Source organism: Gossypium raimondii, chromosome 1 (genome assembly GCF_025698545.1).
Source record: "Gossypium raimondii isolate GPD5lz chromosome 1, ASM2569854v1, whole genome shotgun sequence".
Classification (NCBI taxonomy): Eukaryota; Viridiplantae; Streptophyta; class Magnoliopsida; order Malvales; family Malvaceae; genus Gossypium; species Gossypium raimondii.
The window spans coordinates 13618604-13639342 of record NC_068565.1 but is presented as its reverse complement, the minus strand read 5'-3'; the positions used below and the strand labels follow the sequence as shown (position 1 = coordinate 13639342).

Below are 20739 nucleotides of genomic sequence, written 5' to 3'. Positions count from 1 at the left end.
TTAACATAACTTAATAATTTTTGAATTTATCATTTTTATTAAACATTACTTTTTAATGTAAGTTATAAAATTACTCATTTTGAATCTAAACCAATTTGTATTAAGGTCAATGCAAGTATTGGTGTTTGAAAAAGAACCTTAGTTGATAAAAATATCGTGAAAGTCATTGTACTAGAATTCAGATTGCATTTTATTTTCTCTACTCAAAAAATGGACAAATTAGTCCGTCTACCTTTATATTAAATCAAAGAGCAAATTGGTCATTCTGTTAAAAAATCATCCATTTCTACTATTAAAAATTGATCATTGTATGTTAAAATGAGGTGCATATGTCACGCACATATAACTGTCTAATTATTCTATTAGCCACACTAATTTTTATCAATAAAATTGGACGAAATTTTAACAGAAAAAACCGGTTTACTTTTTAATCTAATGCACATAGACTAATTTGCTCATTTTTTAAATAATAAGATAAAATTAATTTGAATCCTAATATAAAGCATTCGTAATACTTTTACTACCTAAGTCTGAACTATTTCAATCACGGAACGAAGGACCTCTTTGGCACAAAACAAAATTGTAAGGGTATTTCTCTAGCAGAATTTAATACTAACAAAGAATTTCAATCACGTGTTCCATTAAATCAGTGATGATTAACTTGTAGGCAGATCTTGGCAAGGAGATAAAGCAGTAGACAATCTATTATCACAGCATGTCGGAATTTCTAATTAGGCAAAAATTAAATCAAATCACTTAATTAAGTCTTACATTGTGCCCAAACTAACTAATAATTAAGTCCTAAAAATTAAAAATGAACTCATTCATTAATTACGTGACATCTCCACTCATAAGAATACAAGCTTTTCAAAAGCACTTGCAACCGGAAACAATAAATACCTTAATTTCAACCAAAAAAAAGGATAAATATTTTGTGGTAAGGACTACCAAAATGCAGCATAATAGGAAGGGATACATGAGGTCAGGCATGGGGTACTGAAATTGCAAATCACATTACGCCAAGTTCTAAATTCCATTTTAATTTATAACTAACCTTGAAATCTACCTAAATAACAAAGCAAACCCATCCAACTAAACTTAAGAAATCTAATCATTAAACCAAAAAGCAAAACATCGACAGGCAAAGTACAATGCGGCACTAAAACCACCATTTTTGTACAGATAGCTAAGAAAAAATAATGTTAGGTAAATTCATATGGTTTTAAGCTTCAGGAAACGTTCATGGCCTCAGCATGATAGTTCTCAAGCTCCTTGTCAAGATCATCTGCTGACTTTTCCATAGGCTTCCTTTTTCCACGGCCACGGCCTTTACCACGACCACCTCCACGGCCACTCCTCATAGTCATACCCCCACGACGGCTGCAAAGAGAACCAGCTAGTAAATTAAAAGCTAATACCAAAATACAACCATTTATCATCGATAAGAAATCAACTCCGAAAAGAAGAAGTAAATAAGCTTTCAATCAGTTCATATGTATCCACCACCTATAATTCATAAAGAACACACAACATACAAGATACATCGTTAATTGTTCCATCTACAACCTTCACCACTGCAAGCTTCTTTGCGGCAGGTATATGGTTAAGGTAAACCAACCTAAAAACCATGACAATACTGCCGCACCCATTGAAAATTTTGAAGGCTGTTAAATCGATCAATCATTTTGTTGATCATATGAAATGACAGGCTTGAGGCAAAAGAAAGGACTGCTAAGATAAGGGCCAAGGACGTTATTTATTTATTTATTGCTTCAAAAGAGGCCAAGGCGTCTGAGGAACTGCAGAAGGAGAATTTGTAAGTGCCGAGTATAGAACCCCGAACTTGCAAAAATTTACCTCCTAAGAGAGTAGGGTGAATCATTTAGGTCAAGCCCTAGATTCCAAGAGAGCCATCTAAAAGAGCAAGTCTCAATAACTTGCAAAAGAAAAGCTCAAATAACAAGCTAATTTATCTAGGAGTGTAGTAGAAATGAATTGTGGAAGGAAAGAGAGAGGAAAGAAAATTTCCCTCTCATTTTGTAGGAACGAAATAGCGATGAGGAAAACAAGCAGGATGTGCCCCCTTTATTTCCTCTTAATCGAATTCTTCCAAATGTGGGAGGGAAAAACTCATACTTTCCCTCCCCTACTTTTTACTCATGGTTTTAATAAAAGCAAAGCACTCACAATAAAATTTTCACATATAAGCTTGTACAAACATCTTACAAGAAAGAAGGAATTGGCAACTTATTTATCACGTTGGATGAATTTTAGTTTAATGCCAATTACAGTATATTAAAGAAAGAAAATCTACATCATAAAGGTGTCAAAGTTGACTGAAACTTACTTAGGACCACGATTAATTCCAGCAGAGCTTCTTGATTGACCTGCTCCAGACCTGCACAAGTACTTGTCAGTTTAGTTGTTGTAAAATGGTAGATAAAAAAAGTTAATTAATCAGTATGGAATAGACAAAGAGACGGGAGATAAATCGATGTAACTACCAGTTAACTTTAAAATTTAAAGTAGAAATACATTTGCAGCCCAAGCTCTATAAACAAAAAAATATGTATAGCAAAAACCTAAAAAGTAAAAATACACAGAAATACACGACATGAATCAGATGGGGAAAAAAATACTCATTTTCCCATATGTAAATTACCCAAGCAGTTTTCAACAACCATTCCAGTTGATTGCAAATAAATAAATAAATAAATATGATAAAACAACATGGGTCGATACTGAGTATGCTGTAAAAAGAAATAAATTACGGATCAACAAAATGCAATCTTCTTAAACATATATAAAAAAAAGCTTAAAAAATACATTAACTTGGGTCTCCAATATAGTGGTGTTATTATCTCGCCTTGAAAATTACAGACTCCAAGATTCAGCAGTGTCTAAAATAGTATAGACAGAAGGACCCATGTACAAACTGTTAGGGACTTTAATACTACTGCAGAAAATTAGAAAATAAAAAAAAATGTTGACACACAGATTTAGACTGAAGAAAAACCATAGAAGTGTTTAAAGGACCAAGTAGAAGGAAGTAAAAAGACCTAGCTTGACCCAAAACCAACACTTAGCTCACAAGATTTTTGTTGTCTTCAGTGGCCTTATGACGATAGAATAACAATGTTATACAGACTATAATCTCTTCTCATTTTTTTTTTTTTGGGGGGGGGGGGGTAGGGGATGGAATCCAAGACCTAACTAAATAGAAGAAGCCCATGTGTGTTGGTCCTTGTATCTAGAATCTTCTTATCTCTTAATCTTTCTTCTTCAAAAGAAATTCATTTCCATTTATTCTATCTCTCTGTCTCCATATTCCTACGATCATTCCTTGTATGCTTCATCCCACAGTTTTGACGTGGCTGGGTATATATATTGCTTAATTTGTGGATAGGGGTTTTTTGGGTCTAGTTTTTCACATCCAATAATCAGCCACTGAAGTCCCCTGCATTTACTTCATTAGGTGTTAGTTTAGGCTCATGTCAAAATCCAAAACCATGTGCCTAATATGGTATTAAATGCATATTGCATTGACACTGCTATGGTACCCTAAGTGATGAATCCATGTAAAAGAGTTTAAAAACTAGAAAGCAAACAATTAGAAATGAAGCAAATTCAATAAAGCAACTGGTACCATAAAGAAGTAGCCATAAACTGGAGAGTCTTGACCAATTTGAAAGATCATTTAATGTAGTTGAAATAACTGAACTTTGGGTTGTTCGATCAAGTAAGGGAAATTCGACAGAATTCACATTCAATGTTATTATTATTATTACTTTTTCCTTTCTTTTTATTATCTGAATATTCAGGAACTAAGACCATTTCAATGATCCTTTTCGCCATGCATAAACTTAACCAACAATTAGGATAAGCACGAAAATGAAAGCTTCTAATATATTCTAAAAGAGGGTTCAGGCTTTATTTCAACAATGATTATGGCTTAAAAAGCAGACTAATGTTTGACTAGAAATGAATATGCATTCAGGAAATGAATTCAGAACATGAACTGAAAAAGTTATTGGTAAAATAGAATATAGAAAGAAAATAAGGAAGAACATTGAATCACATGAGAAGTAACAGTCATAACTAGAAAATAAAAAGAACGAATATAGAATCACATACGTCATAACAACAGTCCTCTTCTTCCTTCCCTTTGTTCCAGTTACATTAATGCGAGCTGAAACAGGGACTTCTGCATTGGCGCCAACAATTTCAATTATCATGGGCTTTCCATCCAACAATACATTGTTGTACCGCTTAAGAGCAGCAAATGCATCACTTCTTCTAAGATAAACAACTTCAGCTGAACCCTGAAAACAAAAATCAAACATCATCCATGTAACAATGATTTGATACTGAAATAAGAACAACCATGTAAAATATTAGACATGAATGGGCAAACATTTAGGACAACATAAACTAGAATACAAAGACATAGGACCAGTCTAAATAATTCATCAAACATGCAGAGGACCAAACCACCTCAAGATTTAAGCACAACTTTACACATCCAAACATGCACTAGGAGCACAAGAGGAAGGATGTGGTATAGCCACCTCAACCAAATATGAACCAGAAGAGAGAAAACAAGAGCGATATCCCAACAAAAATATTGCATCAACAACTCAAAGTTCTCAATGGTGTAATCCAGATCTGAAATTTCATATATTTCAACAAAACCCTTACATGCATAAAAAAAATTAAAAGCTAGCAGCCTTTAATTATTCATCAATATGAACTTCTCGTAAAACATGCCAGGCTCCTGTGAGTGATTATTCCCAATGATTTTTCACCAATTTCTACATCTAGGACAGAAAGATAGCGGCATAGCTCAGTTAACATGAAAATAGCCTGAAAATCTAAATGCATTATGAAATAGAGATAAAAAGTTTTCCAAGAGTTATCATTTTAGCAACAAGCAGTTTCTATGAGCTTTTCTTCAAATACAAAATAACACAATTTTCACTAAATAATCTGCACAACTCATGCGATAGAATTGCCAAAGTTTTTACAAGAAGTAGTTACTATAAGCATCATACTAAACCAATTCTTTATTCATTAAAGTGCACAATTCATACAGTTTAAATATCCTTAAGTTTTTCAAAGATTTCTACGACTACTTTAGGAAAACTTTATGTCCTTTCAATACTGCAACAAGCCAAATCCTGTTAAGTCGGACTTAAATGCATTAAAACAATCACTGCAATAGAATTATCAGAAGCAATTAGTATAAAGAAAAAACTTACACTTGACCGACCATTTTTATCGTAATGAACCGAGTACCTTTTCAGCTCTCCAATCTCAGAGAAAAGTTCCTGAGATGTAGATCAAGTTTCAGGGTATTTCTCCAAAAATACTAACACAAAGTACTTTAGCCTTAAGTTTGTGATAAAAGTACCACTTTACCCTGATATCTTCATTTGTGACTCCATGATCCAAGTTGGAAACATATAACTTGGTGCCAACCTCTACTCCTGATATCCCTGCAGCTCTAAGGCTGTCTTCAAACAAATCATGCTGCCATGGCAAGCTCCTGGTTTTGTGGGAAGACTAATAAAAGCAAACATGATGTGTCAGCTTATTACTTAGGAGCAAGATCGCAGTCTTCAACATGAATGATGATCAGCTAAATTCCCACGGAACATTAAAACAAAGGTAGTAGCAGTGGAATCCAGTTTAGTAAAATGTTAAAGCAATCTAGCAATATATCAGTAGGTTCAGCTACTAAGCAGAGATAAGAGTTGAGGATTAATTCCAATACATTTAAATCAGTTGTATACAATGACTACGGGCAAGTAAGCCAGCTCTGAGGGATGAGAAAGAAGCTACTGGGGAAGAGGCCGTGAATAGAACAGAACAGGAAAAAAAACTGAAACCTTGCACAGAAAGAAAAATCCATGAATAGCAAGGGCATCCACAAAACCGATCATAAATACCATCTATGCAGCCAGGCATCAAACGCTAACTAAGTTACAAGCATGCGACATAGGTGACAAAATGGCAGAACCCAGAAACGCTAAAGGGTTCAACTTATCAGAAATTAAAAAACTTCAATGAAGCAACAATGCAAAAAAAATTTAGCATTGACAGCAATCGCAGCACCAAAACCTTGGGAAATATCAACGAGGTTCCCAAATAAGAAACCCTAATATATAAATCAACGTAAGAGGCTAGGCATAAAAAAGAAATTAAAAATGTGATCCTAAATCATGTCCGCGAAGCAGAGGTTTGAGCTTGCCTTAGTAATAGAATGTTGGGATGGGCGGGCATTAACAGCGAGGGGGCCTCGACGAGTAGCGAGAGTCATTCTTCCAGGGCGCGGCGGCCTAAGGCGGGGTCTGCCTCTCTCGGTATTATTTCGATTTACCATATCATCCAGAGGGGTAGGCATGAAACAAAGCTAAAACAAAAACAGAAAACCAAAGTAAAATAGATATTTATTGCTCAATCGAAGAGGAGGAAGAGAAAATTACCTGAGCTAAGGAAGATGAGATGACTTGGCTCAGACTCAGACTCAGGAGGTAGGGAAAGGAATAAGGTAATTAATATTTGAGAAACTTTAAAAATCACCCTCTATCTCTTCATTCAGATTTAAGGGTTTCATATTTTCTTTCTAGGTATGTATCACTCCTATACTATTTGGGTAAAAAGAAAACACACACACAAAAGGCGGTGAAAAACAAATCTATACTTTATAAATATTAAAACACATAATCCAACTTAAAAAAAAATCATTTTAACCTTTTATTCCATTTTTAACCTTTTTAATTTTTGATTTTGTATTATTTATCAAATCACTTTAAAATTAATGATAAAATTACCATTAGTTGGCTTTACTAACAGTCCATGCCACGTTAACAATGAATTAATCTTTCAAAAATTTTAAAAATTATATTAAAAATATTTTTAAATTATTTTTTATTTTTATATAGTTTTTTTTAAAATTAGTTTAAAAAATTAATTAATTGTTGATGTGGCATACATGTGACAATCCACGTGGATGCCACATCAACAAAGTTAACATACGTTAACTTTTCCATCTTTATTTAACAAATAGCGCAAGTTTAAAGCCTAAAATAGGCGAAAAATCAAATGAATGGCTAAAATAATTTTTTTTATAAAGTTGGAAAGCCAACTAAGTCATTATGCCTATGTAAAATGAATTATCGAATGTCACGAGTCAACTCAATATCAGCTCTGTTATAAAATTACACTTTAAATGATGATTAATATTATTATAACTATATATATATTTTATATTTTTATATAATTTACACAATATATAAAATGATGAACTGAGTTGTGTCACAAATTAACTAGACACTAACTCAGTTATGAAATTACTAAGATACTATTTGTTAGCTCGAATGATCAAATCGAAATTATCAAGAGTGGGGTGAATTGGCTTTGAAAAAATATTGAGAAAGCTAATATGAAAAGAAATATATTGAATTTTGGATTGATAATATGTGTTTCTAGAATACTCTATGTTTTGGCAGAAAAAGGAAGTTCAATTTGGGATATTAAAGGCAATATGGGACTTCGAGAAAGATTAGTACAGTGCCCTAATCTATTTCGGGTAGAAATTTCGAGGACGAAATTTTCTAAGGGGGAGAGTTGTAACAACCCATTTTTCAATAGTGTCAAAAATAGTGGTTTCAAGGCCACAATTCCAGTGAGTGAGTCAGTAAATATTATTTATTAATATTTACGATTTGATTATAGTGTTTTATTAAATTTTGATTAGGTAAGTTTTGCTAATTGGGCAGTTAGCTAAGTACAAGTGGTTTGACCCGAAACTTAAGTGGTTTTAGAAAATGAGGTATCGGGATCTCGTTTCTGTAAACTGAGCCCATAAATATTATTATTAAATACTTACGGAGTTGTTATATAGGTAAATTAAAATTTGGTCCAAAAATTTTAGTTATTGGTTAGTTAATTAAGGTACAATTAGGGTCTGTTTGATTGCCAGTAAAATGTTTTCCGTAAAATGATTTCTGGAAAATGTTTTACTTTCGTAAAATGATTTCTTGGAAAATATTTTACGGTGTTTAATTGAATCATGTAAAATATTTTCTCATTGTTTGATGATTTCACGAAAATAATTTCTGAAAAGTTGTTTTACATATATTAATATATATTAATAAATTTTATATTTTAAATTGTTTTTACATATATTGCAATGATTTATTTATAATAATACTCAATTATTAAGCTACAATATTGATCGTTATAAATTGAAAAAACTAATATCAAATAAATTATTTGTAATTGTGTTAAAAAACAAGTATTGAATAATTGTAATTTATTTTAGCCAAAAATATATGTTACTTTTGAGAAAATATTAGTTAGTACGTACAAATAATTGTAATTTATTTTAGAGAAGCAAGTAGGCTTGGGTATAGATTTCTTATTCATCTCGAATTCTGAATTGATTAAGTAAATTTCCAAACCTTTCAATAGATGAAATTGTTTCAATTATCCGAATTGATTAACCATGATGAGTTTATAGCAAAGACTCCATCAACAGCAGAAACACAGCAGATTAACCCTCCCCCCTAAAAAAAGCAAAAACAATGGAGGATCAAAAAAAAATTACAATGAATGAAGCTGATTTATGGTCATACATATTGAGATATGCATATTAGGTATTTCTCTTCAAATATAAGAAGAGGTGGAGATAATTATCTGTTGTCTCTTATGATTTCATTATCATTTGCAATCCTACCATTTTTTTGCCAATTAGATACGGAAACAGCTTTTTGGCCATCGACAACCCTGTAAGGCTTTCATTTGATCATGTTTCAACTTTTCAATAGTGAATCATAGTTTTTTCTGTGTGTGTGTGGGCAAGCATACATTTGGGGCCCTTGATGGCTGATACTTTGGCTGCTTACTACTACTTTGATTGATTGTGAAACCGACATGAATGTTTTTTTTTATTTGGCACAAAAGAATACGAAGAAGGCTGACCTGACGCTTGCAGCCGTTGCTTCTAGACTAATAACCAGGATGATGCTGTGGATTCTCACTACTTCGGGACAAAATGTTTAAGGCAGAAGATTAAAAGAGTTTGAATGCCGATTCGAGGACACAAAGCTCGCAACAATTACAACATGGTAGATGCCTAGATATATTTACTTTTTAAGAAAAATAAACTCCCAAGTCTTAGTGAAGATAGAATGGAAATGCCTTATAAGCAGCAGAAGAAATATATTATCATCTAAATGCCAAATGAATAATTTGACATAAAATTTAGCTCAACCTTACATTATTCCAAAATATTTGATGATATACAAGACCAAAATTGAAGACAGATATAAAGGACTTGGAAAAAATGTAAGCTCAACACAATAATTAGCTTGTAATGATATTGGCGAGAACATCGGTCTTACCTCTTGCATAAATTGTGTAAACTAAGTGGATAGCATCAAGCCATCCGTCTAGAGATTCCCACAAGTCAGCAACCTGAAAGGAAGAACAGACAATACTCACTAAGATTGCTATTCGTATATTGCTAAATAGCATAGTTGTCAAGTTTTCTGAAAGTGTGAAAGATATCGTTCCTTTAATAAAAGCATGATACTTACCAGAAAATTGGACCATAGGTAGTATCAATGCAGAGGCACGCACCTGGTGGTAGAGTCGATCGACATAATGATACGACATAATATCTGGAATCTCAACTCGATAGTTGAGTTTTCTTCATTTGTTACTTACGCAATTGTGCGAGAGGCTTCGAGAAACTTGTTTCGCTTTCGGCTTTGATGACCGCTCAATTGGAAAACAGAAGAGGACATAGAGGAAGAAAATGAAAGTCACGAGGATAAACCAACATAAACCAAGAGTATCTTGAACCATTTCTGCATAGCAGTTTACATTGATTTTGCCTTGCATGCATAACATCCTGGAATTTATTATGATAGTGATCTACAACAAATATATTTTGCTCATACTCCATGATTCATTCCATTTAAGTTCGGACATTAAATATCAAAATTTGCTTGAAGAAATGAATCCCTTGTTCCGGAAAAAGAGAAAATTGAACTTGATATTTATTTGCAATAGACAACGAAAAACCAATCGACTTTTTACTGTTGAAGTGCTTCATGATTCAAAAGAACTCGTTCTCTTCCAATCACGATGTGGAGCAATTACGTTTCCCTCTTGGTGGTGTAGTCATATTTCCCTCTTTGAGATGGGGTAAAGGTAGTCATCAAAAATATTGTCGAAAATAATAGAAAATATAGTGAACCGATAATTGGCGGTTAAAAAAAGACGATCTTGTACTGAGAAAGAAATGTGAAATGCATGGATTACACTAAAATATATTACTCCAATAATAATCTTAAAAAATCTAGGAAAATGTTAATTAACTAGGAAACAGAGCAAGATATTGTCCTCATTGCCAACAGACTCAACAATGCTTACGGAATATTCAATCAATTTAGAAGAGAATAAACCTCAAATATAAAGTTCAAAGATCAATACTGACCATTGAACGAACAAGCTTCAAGGCACTGCTGTAAACCTGTAAAGTTTAAAACGTCAAATAAGAAGATATCCACAAACTGGGAAGTCAAATTGCATAACCCTGAAACTTTAAATTAAGGAGAAAAAGAGGTATATCATTATCTTTCTTGTAAATTTATGCCAAAAGTTTTCATTTGCCAATAATTATGCCACCTATATAGCCTAAAAGTGATATTAAATCTAACCAAAACTCTGTGGTCCAAAATAGAACTAGACCCGATCTCATGTCTTCAAGTTCTCTTTTAGAAACAGATGAACTGATCTAAAAATCAAGAAAAAATAGAACCAGACCTGATCTAGAAATCAAATCAGTGAAAATTAACAAAAAAAATGTCTGTTGATGACAAATGGTGGTCGAAAACTGAGCACGTTTGGATCGGTAATCTTGACGGATACGGAGAAGAGGGAACCGAGGAAATGAAAGAAAACTGCGATAAGTGAAGAGGGAACCGAGGAAATGAAGGAATGAAGGACTTCTTGGGGGGGTTAGAGGAAAATCGATAAACAGAAGCAGTGTTTTCTACCGGGAATGAAGGAGGTGATAGAGAGGAGTTTCCAGAAAATGTCTTACAGAAATTGAAATGGTAAGACATTTTCCCTAAAATGTAAGCCAATTTCCCGTGCTTTGGATTTCATTTTCCAAATTGAAAATATTTTCTGCCAAAACGTTGGAAATGGCGGAAATGATTTTCCGGAAAATCAATTCCGCTAATTAAACAGACCCTAAATCTTAAAAACTGTAAAACTTAATTACTGTTGATTTTTATTAGCTAAAATACTTAATTGGTAAATGAAAAGGGGTTTATATAACAATTAGACCTTAGTGGTTCAATATAGACGGTTAGTGCCTATTAAATTAGTAAATTCTATGATTTATTTAAGGTTAAAAAGGTAAATAAATAACAAAACATTAACAAAAGAAAGAAAGGTTTTCATCTTCAATCATTTTTCATTTTCCAACTGATTCACCATTCTTGAAGAAGCTTCAAGGTTCGGACAAATAGATGTCTTGCATAGAAGCTTAATTGAGATTCGTTTCTCGTAAATTTTATATTTTTGAGATCGTTGTAACTTAATCTAACTATCCGGGTGTTAGTTTTTGAAACTATTAAAATTTCTAAGTGTTACCATTGATGAATGTTTGATGAAACTGGTATTATTTGGTTAGATTTTATGCTTACATGTGAAAACTGATTAAATTATAAAGTAAAAATTGTTAATTTTGTGTATAGAGACTAAAACAAAAATATTTCAAAATTGGTAAGAAATTTTTATAATTATTGAATTTAGAGGGTGTACAAGGATGGAATTGAAATCAGATTGTAAACTGAAGCTTGAATTTGAAAGATATAGCTATTTTAGTTTTAGTTACTAAATTGTATAAAATGCAAAAATTTAGGAAAAGCTGTATAAAATGAAGTTAAGTTGTTATATGCATATCTTAAGATGTTATAAGGTCGTTGGAATTGATAAATTGTAATGAATTATTATAGATTTGGAACTAAATCAATCAGAAGTTAATCGAGAAATAGAAAAAATTCTAGATTAGTCCCTGACACTTTGTGGTTGTCGTTTTCCAAGTTCGTATAGAACTTACTGTGTTTTCTTATTATACTTGAATTGTGTGTTTGTATATATATTAATTATAACTTTTGGCATAAAATGAATGAAATCGTAAAATATGAAATACTTGATAAATATGAAAAGATTCATGACATTGAATGAATGTGGGAATGGTATGTGGTTGGATAGCATGAATATGATGATGTTGCAAGTTTAAATTGTATAAAGAATTGTTATTTGAAATGAGAAATGTGTGTATACGATTACAGGGTTTGAAATGATATGATATTGGTAAAAAAAACTTGTATGAATTTAATAGATCGTTTAGATATGAATGGAAGTCATTAGGGTTCTAAAAAGGAAAAATGAGAATCGTGATATAGAGATTTATTCGATGGCTGAGATTCAACATAAATTGCGGATTCTCGATAGCTTGCGTGAGCAACATCGTATTATTATATAACGAACTATTATGGCTAAGATCCAACATAAGTTGGGGATTCTCGACAGCTTGAGTGAGCAGCATCGGATCATTATATAGCGATGGTTGAGATCCAACATGTGTTGCAGATTCTCGACAGCTTGAGTGAGCAGCATCACATTATACTTTATCGATGGCTGAGATATATCATGTGTTCTTATAGGTCACTTATTTAAGTAGCATCGAGTGGCTAAGCTGATTTATTTAAGTAGCAATGAATAAAGTTTGCTTAAATAAATCAGGTCTACAACTTGTGGAAGCAAGGTAGCCCCACGTATTTGATGAAAAGTTATTATAATTCTCTGAATGAAAATGTTAATTAAACGGAAATGTAATAATTGGAAGGATTGAATATGAAACTTATTATTATGTTGCAATATTTAGCATGATTTGAATGTGGATTACATTGATATGTTTATGTAACACCTATAACCCATACTCGTCGCCGAATTAGGGTTACGGCGTATTTTCATACAATCCAGAGCAATCAATAACAAATAGCATCAAGTAGCCTATTTAATTAACAAAATTTCATAATAATTCGAATCGGAGTAATACGTACATTTATGGGCCTTAAAATGAGCCTACGAGACCTTAAAATTAGTTTAGGAATAATTAGGGACCAATTCAAAATAAATCAGAAAGTTCAGGGGAAAATTAAAAATTCTCAAAACAGGGGTCATACAACCGTGTGACATAGCTCAGACCGTGTGGTTCTAGACATGGCCGTGTGGCTAACCGTGTGACGGACCGTGAAACATTCGAAATACCCTTACATGGCCGTGTTGCAGGCCATTTGCTAGACTGTGTTCAATTCAGTGTTGGGTCACACGGCCATGTCACAAGTCGTGTGCTAACCCGTGTGAAAATTGCACCTAACAAGTTCAGGGCACACGTGCGTGTAGGTTGCCTGTGTGTGACACATGGTCGTGTGACAGCCCGTGTCCCATGCCGTGTGTGCCCGAGAATGACCAAAATCATGCTATCTCATTTTTTGCAATTGCATAGGAACCCAGACCAAGCCATACCAATCCAACACATATCTAGAAACATTTTATATTGTCATTTACCCTATTACATGCCATATAAGCCAAGAGGCTTACAAAATCTACCATAAAGAGTCCTCGAGATAATGTGATTCTTCGAGTTGATCCGATCTCCCAATTACAAAATGCAATCTACAAAACAAATACAAAATAGGAGTAAGCTTACTTGAAGCTTAGTAAGTTCGTTAAATCAAACGATAGTCTTACTAAATTTAAACATAACAGATCAAATTATGCGATTAAATAACTAAGTTCATGTCAATCACAGCTCACTGCAAGTGAGTATTGTACAGTGCATTAGTTTAATTCATATTCTAAGTCATTGTTTAGTAAGATCTCAAGTCAACAATATCCAATATGAATCGTTACACTGACATGAAGCTTGCTAAGCATCAATCCCGATAAACACCGACACGAAGCCTGTTAGGCTCAAAGCCTGATAAGTCATCGACACGAAGCCTGCTAGGCTCAAAGCCTGATCAGTCACCAGCATGAGGCCTGCTAGGCTCAAGGCTCGATACAATACACTGGGATAAAGCTTGCTAGGCCCAAGGCCAGATACAATACACCGCCATAACTACTCAATTCTATTATATATTCTCGACAATCAACATTCACCTTTATAATACTGAAGATAAAAGAGTAAATTCAATAATAAAGAATAAAATATAACCATATATATAATACAAACATCGAACTTACAGAACCAATTTGCAGTAACAGCTCAAGTATAGGGACTATCCTTCAGTAGGACATCTAAGACCAGCACCCAAAACTGTATAACCCCTAATGACCTGTCCTTTGTGTTCCAAGTATTTACGAGGTTCATATGGGTCATATACCATATCCATTTCAATTAATTTTCTTTACATTATACCATTACGAGCACACATCCATATAATTCTTATTTATCAGACATAACACTGAATTAACTAATAATGCAATTTAGTTCAATTTACTAATTGCCATATATCAATCAATTTAATTCATTCGTAATATAAATAATAACTAACATATCATATAATCATTTAAGCGTTTCTTTGTCACACTAATTCAATTATATTCGTTCCTCACTTCCAATCATGACCCTCAATTATAAATTCATTTCAATTTGATTCAATTCCACAATCTAATATTTGCTATACAAGAAAATTTAAATACAATATACTTAAATTATTCAATAATTCACGAACAACAACTAATCAATTACTTTATTGTGCGAACTTACAGGACTGATTTGCAACAACGATTTAGAGTATCTCAATCAGTGATCGACGTTGTATCAATTCATTATTTCTATTTTCATTTACACACATCAATATAACCAAAAATTATGTAATTAGGTTCATATAATATCTTTAAAAATGTACTAAAATTAAACCGAACGAACTTACCAGACTAACTGCAGCAATAATGAAAGTTCAGTGACTATTCAATAATTTTCTCTTTTCCTTGTTTATCAGCTCGTCCTTGATCTAAATAATAATTTCATTCAATTATCAATTTCTAGCAACATAATTAACTATTTGATGCAATTAAGTTTTTTTAATTACCCTTGACATTTTACTTTATGCAATTTAGTCCCTAAGCTCAAAACTTGCAATTTAACCAATTTTAATCAAATTTAAGTTCAGCTGAACTATATACTACCCATTTCAGCACATACTTGTTGTTATTTCACATCGGTCATTATAATTTAATCACTTTAACATTTTAGTTATTTAATGTTAAATTTACTAAAAAATACTTTACAAAATAGTCTTATTTAACAACCAAACTCAATGATCTATCATAAAATTTCAGGACTGTTCATAACTCATCAATAGCATAATCTAAAACATTTGATAATTTTAAAAATTAGTCCTCGAGTTAGGTAAATCGAGCTAAAACAAGCTCAAAAACATAAAAATTACTAAAAATGGGCAAGGTTTAGCTATCAAACGAGGAACCTAAGCTTGGCCGAAAGTTTTCTCCTCTCCTCCCATGGCTATTCGGTTTTTGAAAGAAGAAAATTAAAAAGATGATAGTTATTTTAGCTTTTATTTTATTTACATTATGTTTAATTATCAAATTGTCATTTTTACGCTTTTAATTTTCATTCAATTTAAACAATTTCAAGTTCATTACCGTCTACAATCATCACCTATGGTATATTTACCATTCAACGAGGGTTTAATTGCACAATTGGTCCTTCAATTGTTTTAATTTATTAGTTAATTAAACTTTATTTCAATTTATCCCTAAACTAACTAGGACTAATTAATGAACAAGTAACCCAAAAGTTAGTGGATTAATCATAACCACCACCGCTTGGACTTTTTGACCATGGTTAAATTACCATTTTGGTCCCTTTACTATTTTAACTCTATAACAATTAACTTTTACATCTTTTACAATTTAATCCTTTTACTGTAATTAAGCAATAAATCATCAAAATTATCAGACCAAACTTCAATTCACATGTAATACATTAAATATTTACGTCATTAAATTAAGGAAATGAGGTCCTAATACTTCGTTTTTAATAACCACTTGACTTTTGAACTGAACCACTTAGACTAACTTTTAATTTAGTTAGTTAAAATTCCTTAAATCAAAATTCAATATAAAAATTATTATTGACTCGTATAATTTAAATACTAATTGTCGAAACCGTTTTTTTGAAAACTAAAAATTTTAGGTTGTCGACTTTAAAAAATGATGAAAATTGGGAGTCGCCACCAATCTTTTATTAAGGTGTGATTGGATCACCTAAAAAATGGCTTTGGTCTACGAGTTTTAGAAAATCGAGTCCGGGAGTCGGTTACGTATGAGGAAGGATTAGCACCCTCATTACGCCCAAAAAAATGATACCTAGTTAATTGATTAATGTCTTAAGGTCGAAAAAAAATTAGTCTTTAAAAAACTTAAAACGTTGCATATTAAGACCCTTTTCAATTCAAAGAAGCAAAAATGCCACACCCAATACGTTAGGGCACAACACTTTAATTTCCCCCAAAATGAAATTAAGTCAGGATATAAAAATTTTAAAAGAACATCCACTCTTCCAAGATTTAAGAAACCACATCCAATACGTTAGGGCACGATCCCTTTAGAATCCCAAACTCGGAATATTTCTTTTAATTTAAAAGAACATCCACTTATCCAAGATTTAAGAAATCACACCCAATACGTTAGGGCACAATTCCTTTAGAATCTCAAACTCGGAATATTTCCTTCATGATTTTTAAAAAAAAAATCTTCATTTTGAGAAATCAATGCGCCACATCCAATACGTTAGGACACAACGTGTTGAATTTCCCAATAATGAGCTTTTATTTTAATTAAAAGAATATTCATTTTGAAAAAGTTTAATTTTAAAAATTGAGTAAAAAATGCAATGTTATGCTACATTAAATATATAATACAATAATAAATAGAAATAATGCATACAAATAAAAACAAACCATGTCATGTAAAGCATCACATAAACGAGCAACATAATGTAAATGATAATATAAATGAAAGCACAAATTAATAAATAAATAATAAAAAACCAATATATTAATCGAAATTTAAAGACATTCACTTAACCTACATGTGAAATTTTGGGTTAAAATTCTTATAAACAAAATATAACATATTTGCAAACATAAGAGAAAAAAAAGAAATTGAAGTATGTAAAAAAACACATATTCGCATTTTTAAAAAAAATTTATATATATATACATAAATATAAAACAATGGTCAAAAATACTAATATATATATATATATATATATATATATATATATATATATATATATACGAGAATAGGCATGCATGCATAAATTATAAAAATAATCACATAAAAAAAATAATTACATTATGTTAAAACAAAATATGCGTATGTATTATATATATATTAAAACAAAATAAAAAAAACTAAATTTAAAAAATAAGGAAAATAAAAAAGAGGGTTAATTTGAATTGTAAATAAAAATTTTAGGCAAATCTGTAAATAGATGGAGACTGAGTGACCAAATTGAACGCGCATATTACGTAGAGGGACCAGAAAGGAAAATTTCCCTATTTCTCTAAACGGTGTCGTTCCATCAGGATTGAATTGGAATTTAAAATAAATAAAAGGCCTAATTTTTAAAGAAATATAAACTTAATTGCAAAAATGTTAAAAGGCGGAGGGGCTAAAAGCGCAATTTGCCCCTCCGCATAAAAACACGCGGATCTTGGGTCCGGTCGGTCGACTGTTGATCCTTCCCTTCAAAAGCGGCGCCGTTTTGATTGGCCTATTAAGCCAAATTTAAGTCAAAATTTCATTTCAAAACATTTCTAAAAAACAAAACCCTTTTTAAAACTCTCTCAACCTTAGGTCCTCGGAGAAGGGCCGATCATCGGACGGTCATCGGCGGTCACGCCATCGCCGTCTTGCCGCCGTTCTCCATTGGCACCACCAATCCACGGTGGCGGAAAAAAAAATTCCCTTTAACCTTTTTAACCCCGAGCCTAGATCCGGATCAAATCTCATGAATATCGACGAATGGGCCCTAGAAGCAAAGAAACCTTTGGCTTGGGTCGTCAATCCTCGGTGACGACTTCCTCGGCCATCCACGGCGGTTAGGGGCTTAAAAGCAGGTTTTTTCCTTCCTTTTATATTTATATTATTTATAAAAATAATAAAATAGATAGATATAATAAAAAAACAGAATAAAAACAAATAGAAACGCAAATATCAACCTTTTCGCTTATGCCTCTGTTTTTTGATGTAAAAGATAGGGCTTTTTTATTGATTTCTCCAAAATTTCCGGATCCTTTTACAATATTAACAATGGCTTTGTATAGCCATAATATCATAAAAAATATGAAAATAAAATCCTATTTTCAATGATTTGATTCTCCATTTCTTGATTTCTTTTGATTTCTTTCCTTGTTTTGTAGGTGAAGATCGGGGCTGATTTGGAAGCTTGCGGCGCTGTGGGAAACCCTAGGGTTTCTGTCTGTTTCGAGCCATGTTTGTTTGGGCCACTGAATTTGGGCCACTGAATTTGGTTTTGGGCTTTGTGGCCCGTTTGTAACTTTGTTGTATTTGGGCCTTTTTATCTGGGCCAAAAAATCGGGTATTACACTAATTATACAAACTCACTTGTCGAATTTGTAGTCTCGAAACCACTATTTCCAACACTATTGAAAAACGGGCTGTTACAGTTTACATATCGAACAAGGTTGAATGACATGATACAAAATAGTATGATCATACATGCATAAGAATTTAAATACAATGATCTTGCAATGTGAAATACTAACTTATTGGTTGTCTTATGGAAGGATGCCAAGGATATGACATGTCTTGCCTTTTGTTTTCAATACTTAATTTGTTATAACGATAAGGTATGCTAATTTAATTTTCATATGAACTTACTAAGCTTCGAGTAAACTTACCTTTGTTTCATTTTCTTTCTTTGTAGATTGTCAAAAAAAAGTGCTGACGATTCGATCGTCTCCGGAGCCCACACTATCCACCAACTCTTTTGGTAGACTTTTGCTCAATTTGACCTAGTTATAAGTAGCATGTAAATAGGTGTAAATGGTTATATAATGCGAAGTTGGAAATTATGTTTTGTGCCATTTTGATATGAATTATGTGTAATGTTAAGCCTTGATATGTAATGGCTTGTTGTGGCATGAATTGTTATTTATGTTTTTAATCATTTTGGTGAACTTTGCTTAATGAAATCTTGGCATTTGGAATGATGATCATGTGGTGGTAGTTAGGTATGAATATTTGGTATGTTTAATTTGACTATTACCTTATAATATATATATATATATAAACAACGCAAACCTAAAAGAAATGAAAAGCCCGTGTCGGTCTTTAAGATTCTTATGGTATTTAAACTATATATAACTATGTAATGTTTAAACCAAACAATTAATTATATCAACTATTTTGACTAATTAATAAAATTATAAAAATATAGAGATCAAATTATGTTAAAAATTAAAATGTATAAATTAAATTTCAAATTTACACATAAAAGGAAAAAACTAAAATTTAATATTTTACGTGTAGGGAACAATTAATATATTATAAAAATATATGACTAAATTATGTTAAAATTAAAATATATAAATTTAAATTTAAGTGTAAACGAGGAATTAAAACTGAAATTTAACTAAAATGTAAAAAAGATTGGGTATGTCACATGTAAGAAGAAGGAAGATCCTTTTATATAGATTTCAATATGATTAATAAATATAAAAGTAATACAATAAATATGATAAATACCATTTATTAAATAATCTTGATTTATTAATTTTAGTAAATGTTTATAAATTACTAGAAAAGATATTCATGCACGAATTAACTACACATTATATAATTTAAAATAGAGACTGTGTGGTTTAGCATTCGTTAAGGTAACGACAGACAGATTAGCTTTAGCATTTTATTAGAGATATAATTATAGCTAATAAGTAATAAGAGAAGAGAATGTGACCATACGAGGTTGCGCGAGAATCCCTTTCTATACATGGTATTGGGTTGTGTGTTGTGTCGGTATTATTAAAAATAAAATAAGGCATTTTTCCAATCTAATATATTTAATTTTTTAAAAAAAAAGTATCATAAAGAATTTTAAATATTTTCATGCTAATATATGTTAAATTTTATATTTTAATTCAATTCTTTTAATCAATTTCTTCTACTTTAAAGAAGTAATAAAAATAATTTAATGAATTCTATTTTAGTTTTACCCTATGTGGGTGAGTGAGCAAACTCTAGTTGGATTTTTTTATGGCTATGAATTAAATTTCCACAAAAGTCCTAATTACTCCAAACTTAATATTTTTGGGTGTTTGTGTTATTTAATTATAAACTTCAACAAAAATTGTGTATTTTATTTTCTACTCTTTATGTCAAAGTGCATACTTATCATTTGACCTCTTCTATCTAAAAAATCATTGTTTCTGGTCATGTCAAATTTGTAGAATCGGTTTTTTCTTACACCACATCCCACTTCTCATACTTGGATTCCCTTTGCCCTTAGAATTCGAAATCTTACTTCATCAAGAATTGCCTTTGCACAATGATGCTTCATAAGTCTCCAACAACTAATTCCTCTCTTCAACC

At 31.7% G+C, this 20739-nt stretch overlaps 1 protein-coding gene across 1 annotated transcript; it reads right to left on the bottom strand.

Moving 5' to 3' along the window:
* Positions 1-877: 877 nt before the first annotated feature.
* LOC105783089 (THO complex subunit 4D) lies at positions 878-6653 on the bottom strand. The gene is made up of 7 exons (XM_012608285.2): positions 6486-6653; positions 6251-6412; positions 5419-5562; positions 5259-5327; positions 4135-4322; positions 2348-2398; positions 878-1380 (listed from the first exon to the last, which is right to left on the bottom strand). Exons 2-7 carry the CDS (start codon positions 6401-6403, stop codon positions 1230-1232), a joined length of 756 nt encoding a protein of 251 aa, XP_012463739.1. The 5' UTR covers positions 6404-6412; positions 6486-6653; the 3' UTR covers positions 878-1229.
* Positions 6654-20739: the final 14086 nt, after the last annotated feature.

Coding starts and splice junctions, on each gene's coding strand:
- LOC105783089 (XM_012608285.2), bottom strand. CDS start 6,403: ATGCCTACCCCTCTGGATGATATGGTAAATCGAAATAATACCGAGAGA. Junction 2,399..4,134: donor AAGAGGACTGTTGTTATGAC/GTATGTGATTCT, acceptor GTACTTGTGCAG/GTCTGGAGCAGGTCAATCAA. Junction 1,381..2,347: donor GGAATTAATCGTGGTCCTAA/GTAAGTTTCAGT, acceptor TTCTCTTTGCAG/CCGTCGTGGGGGTATGACTA.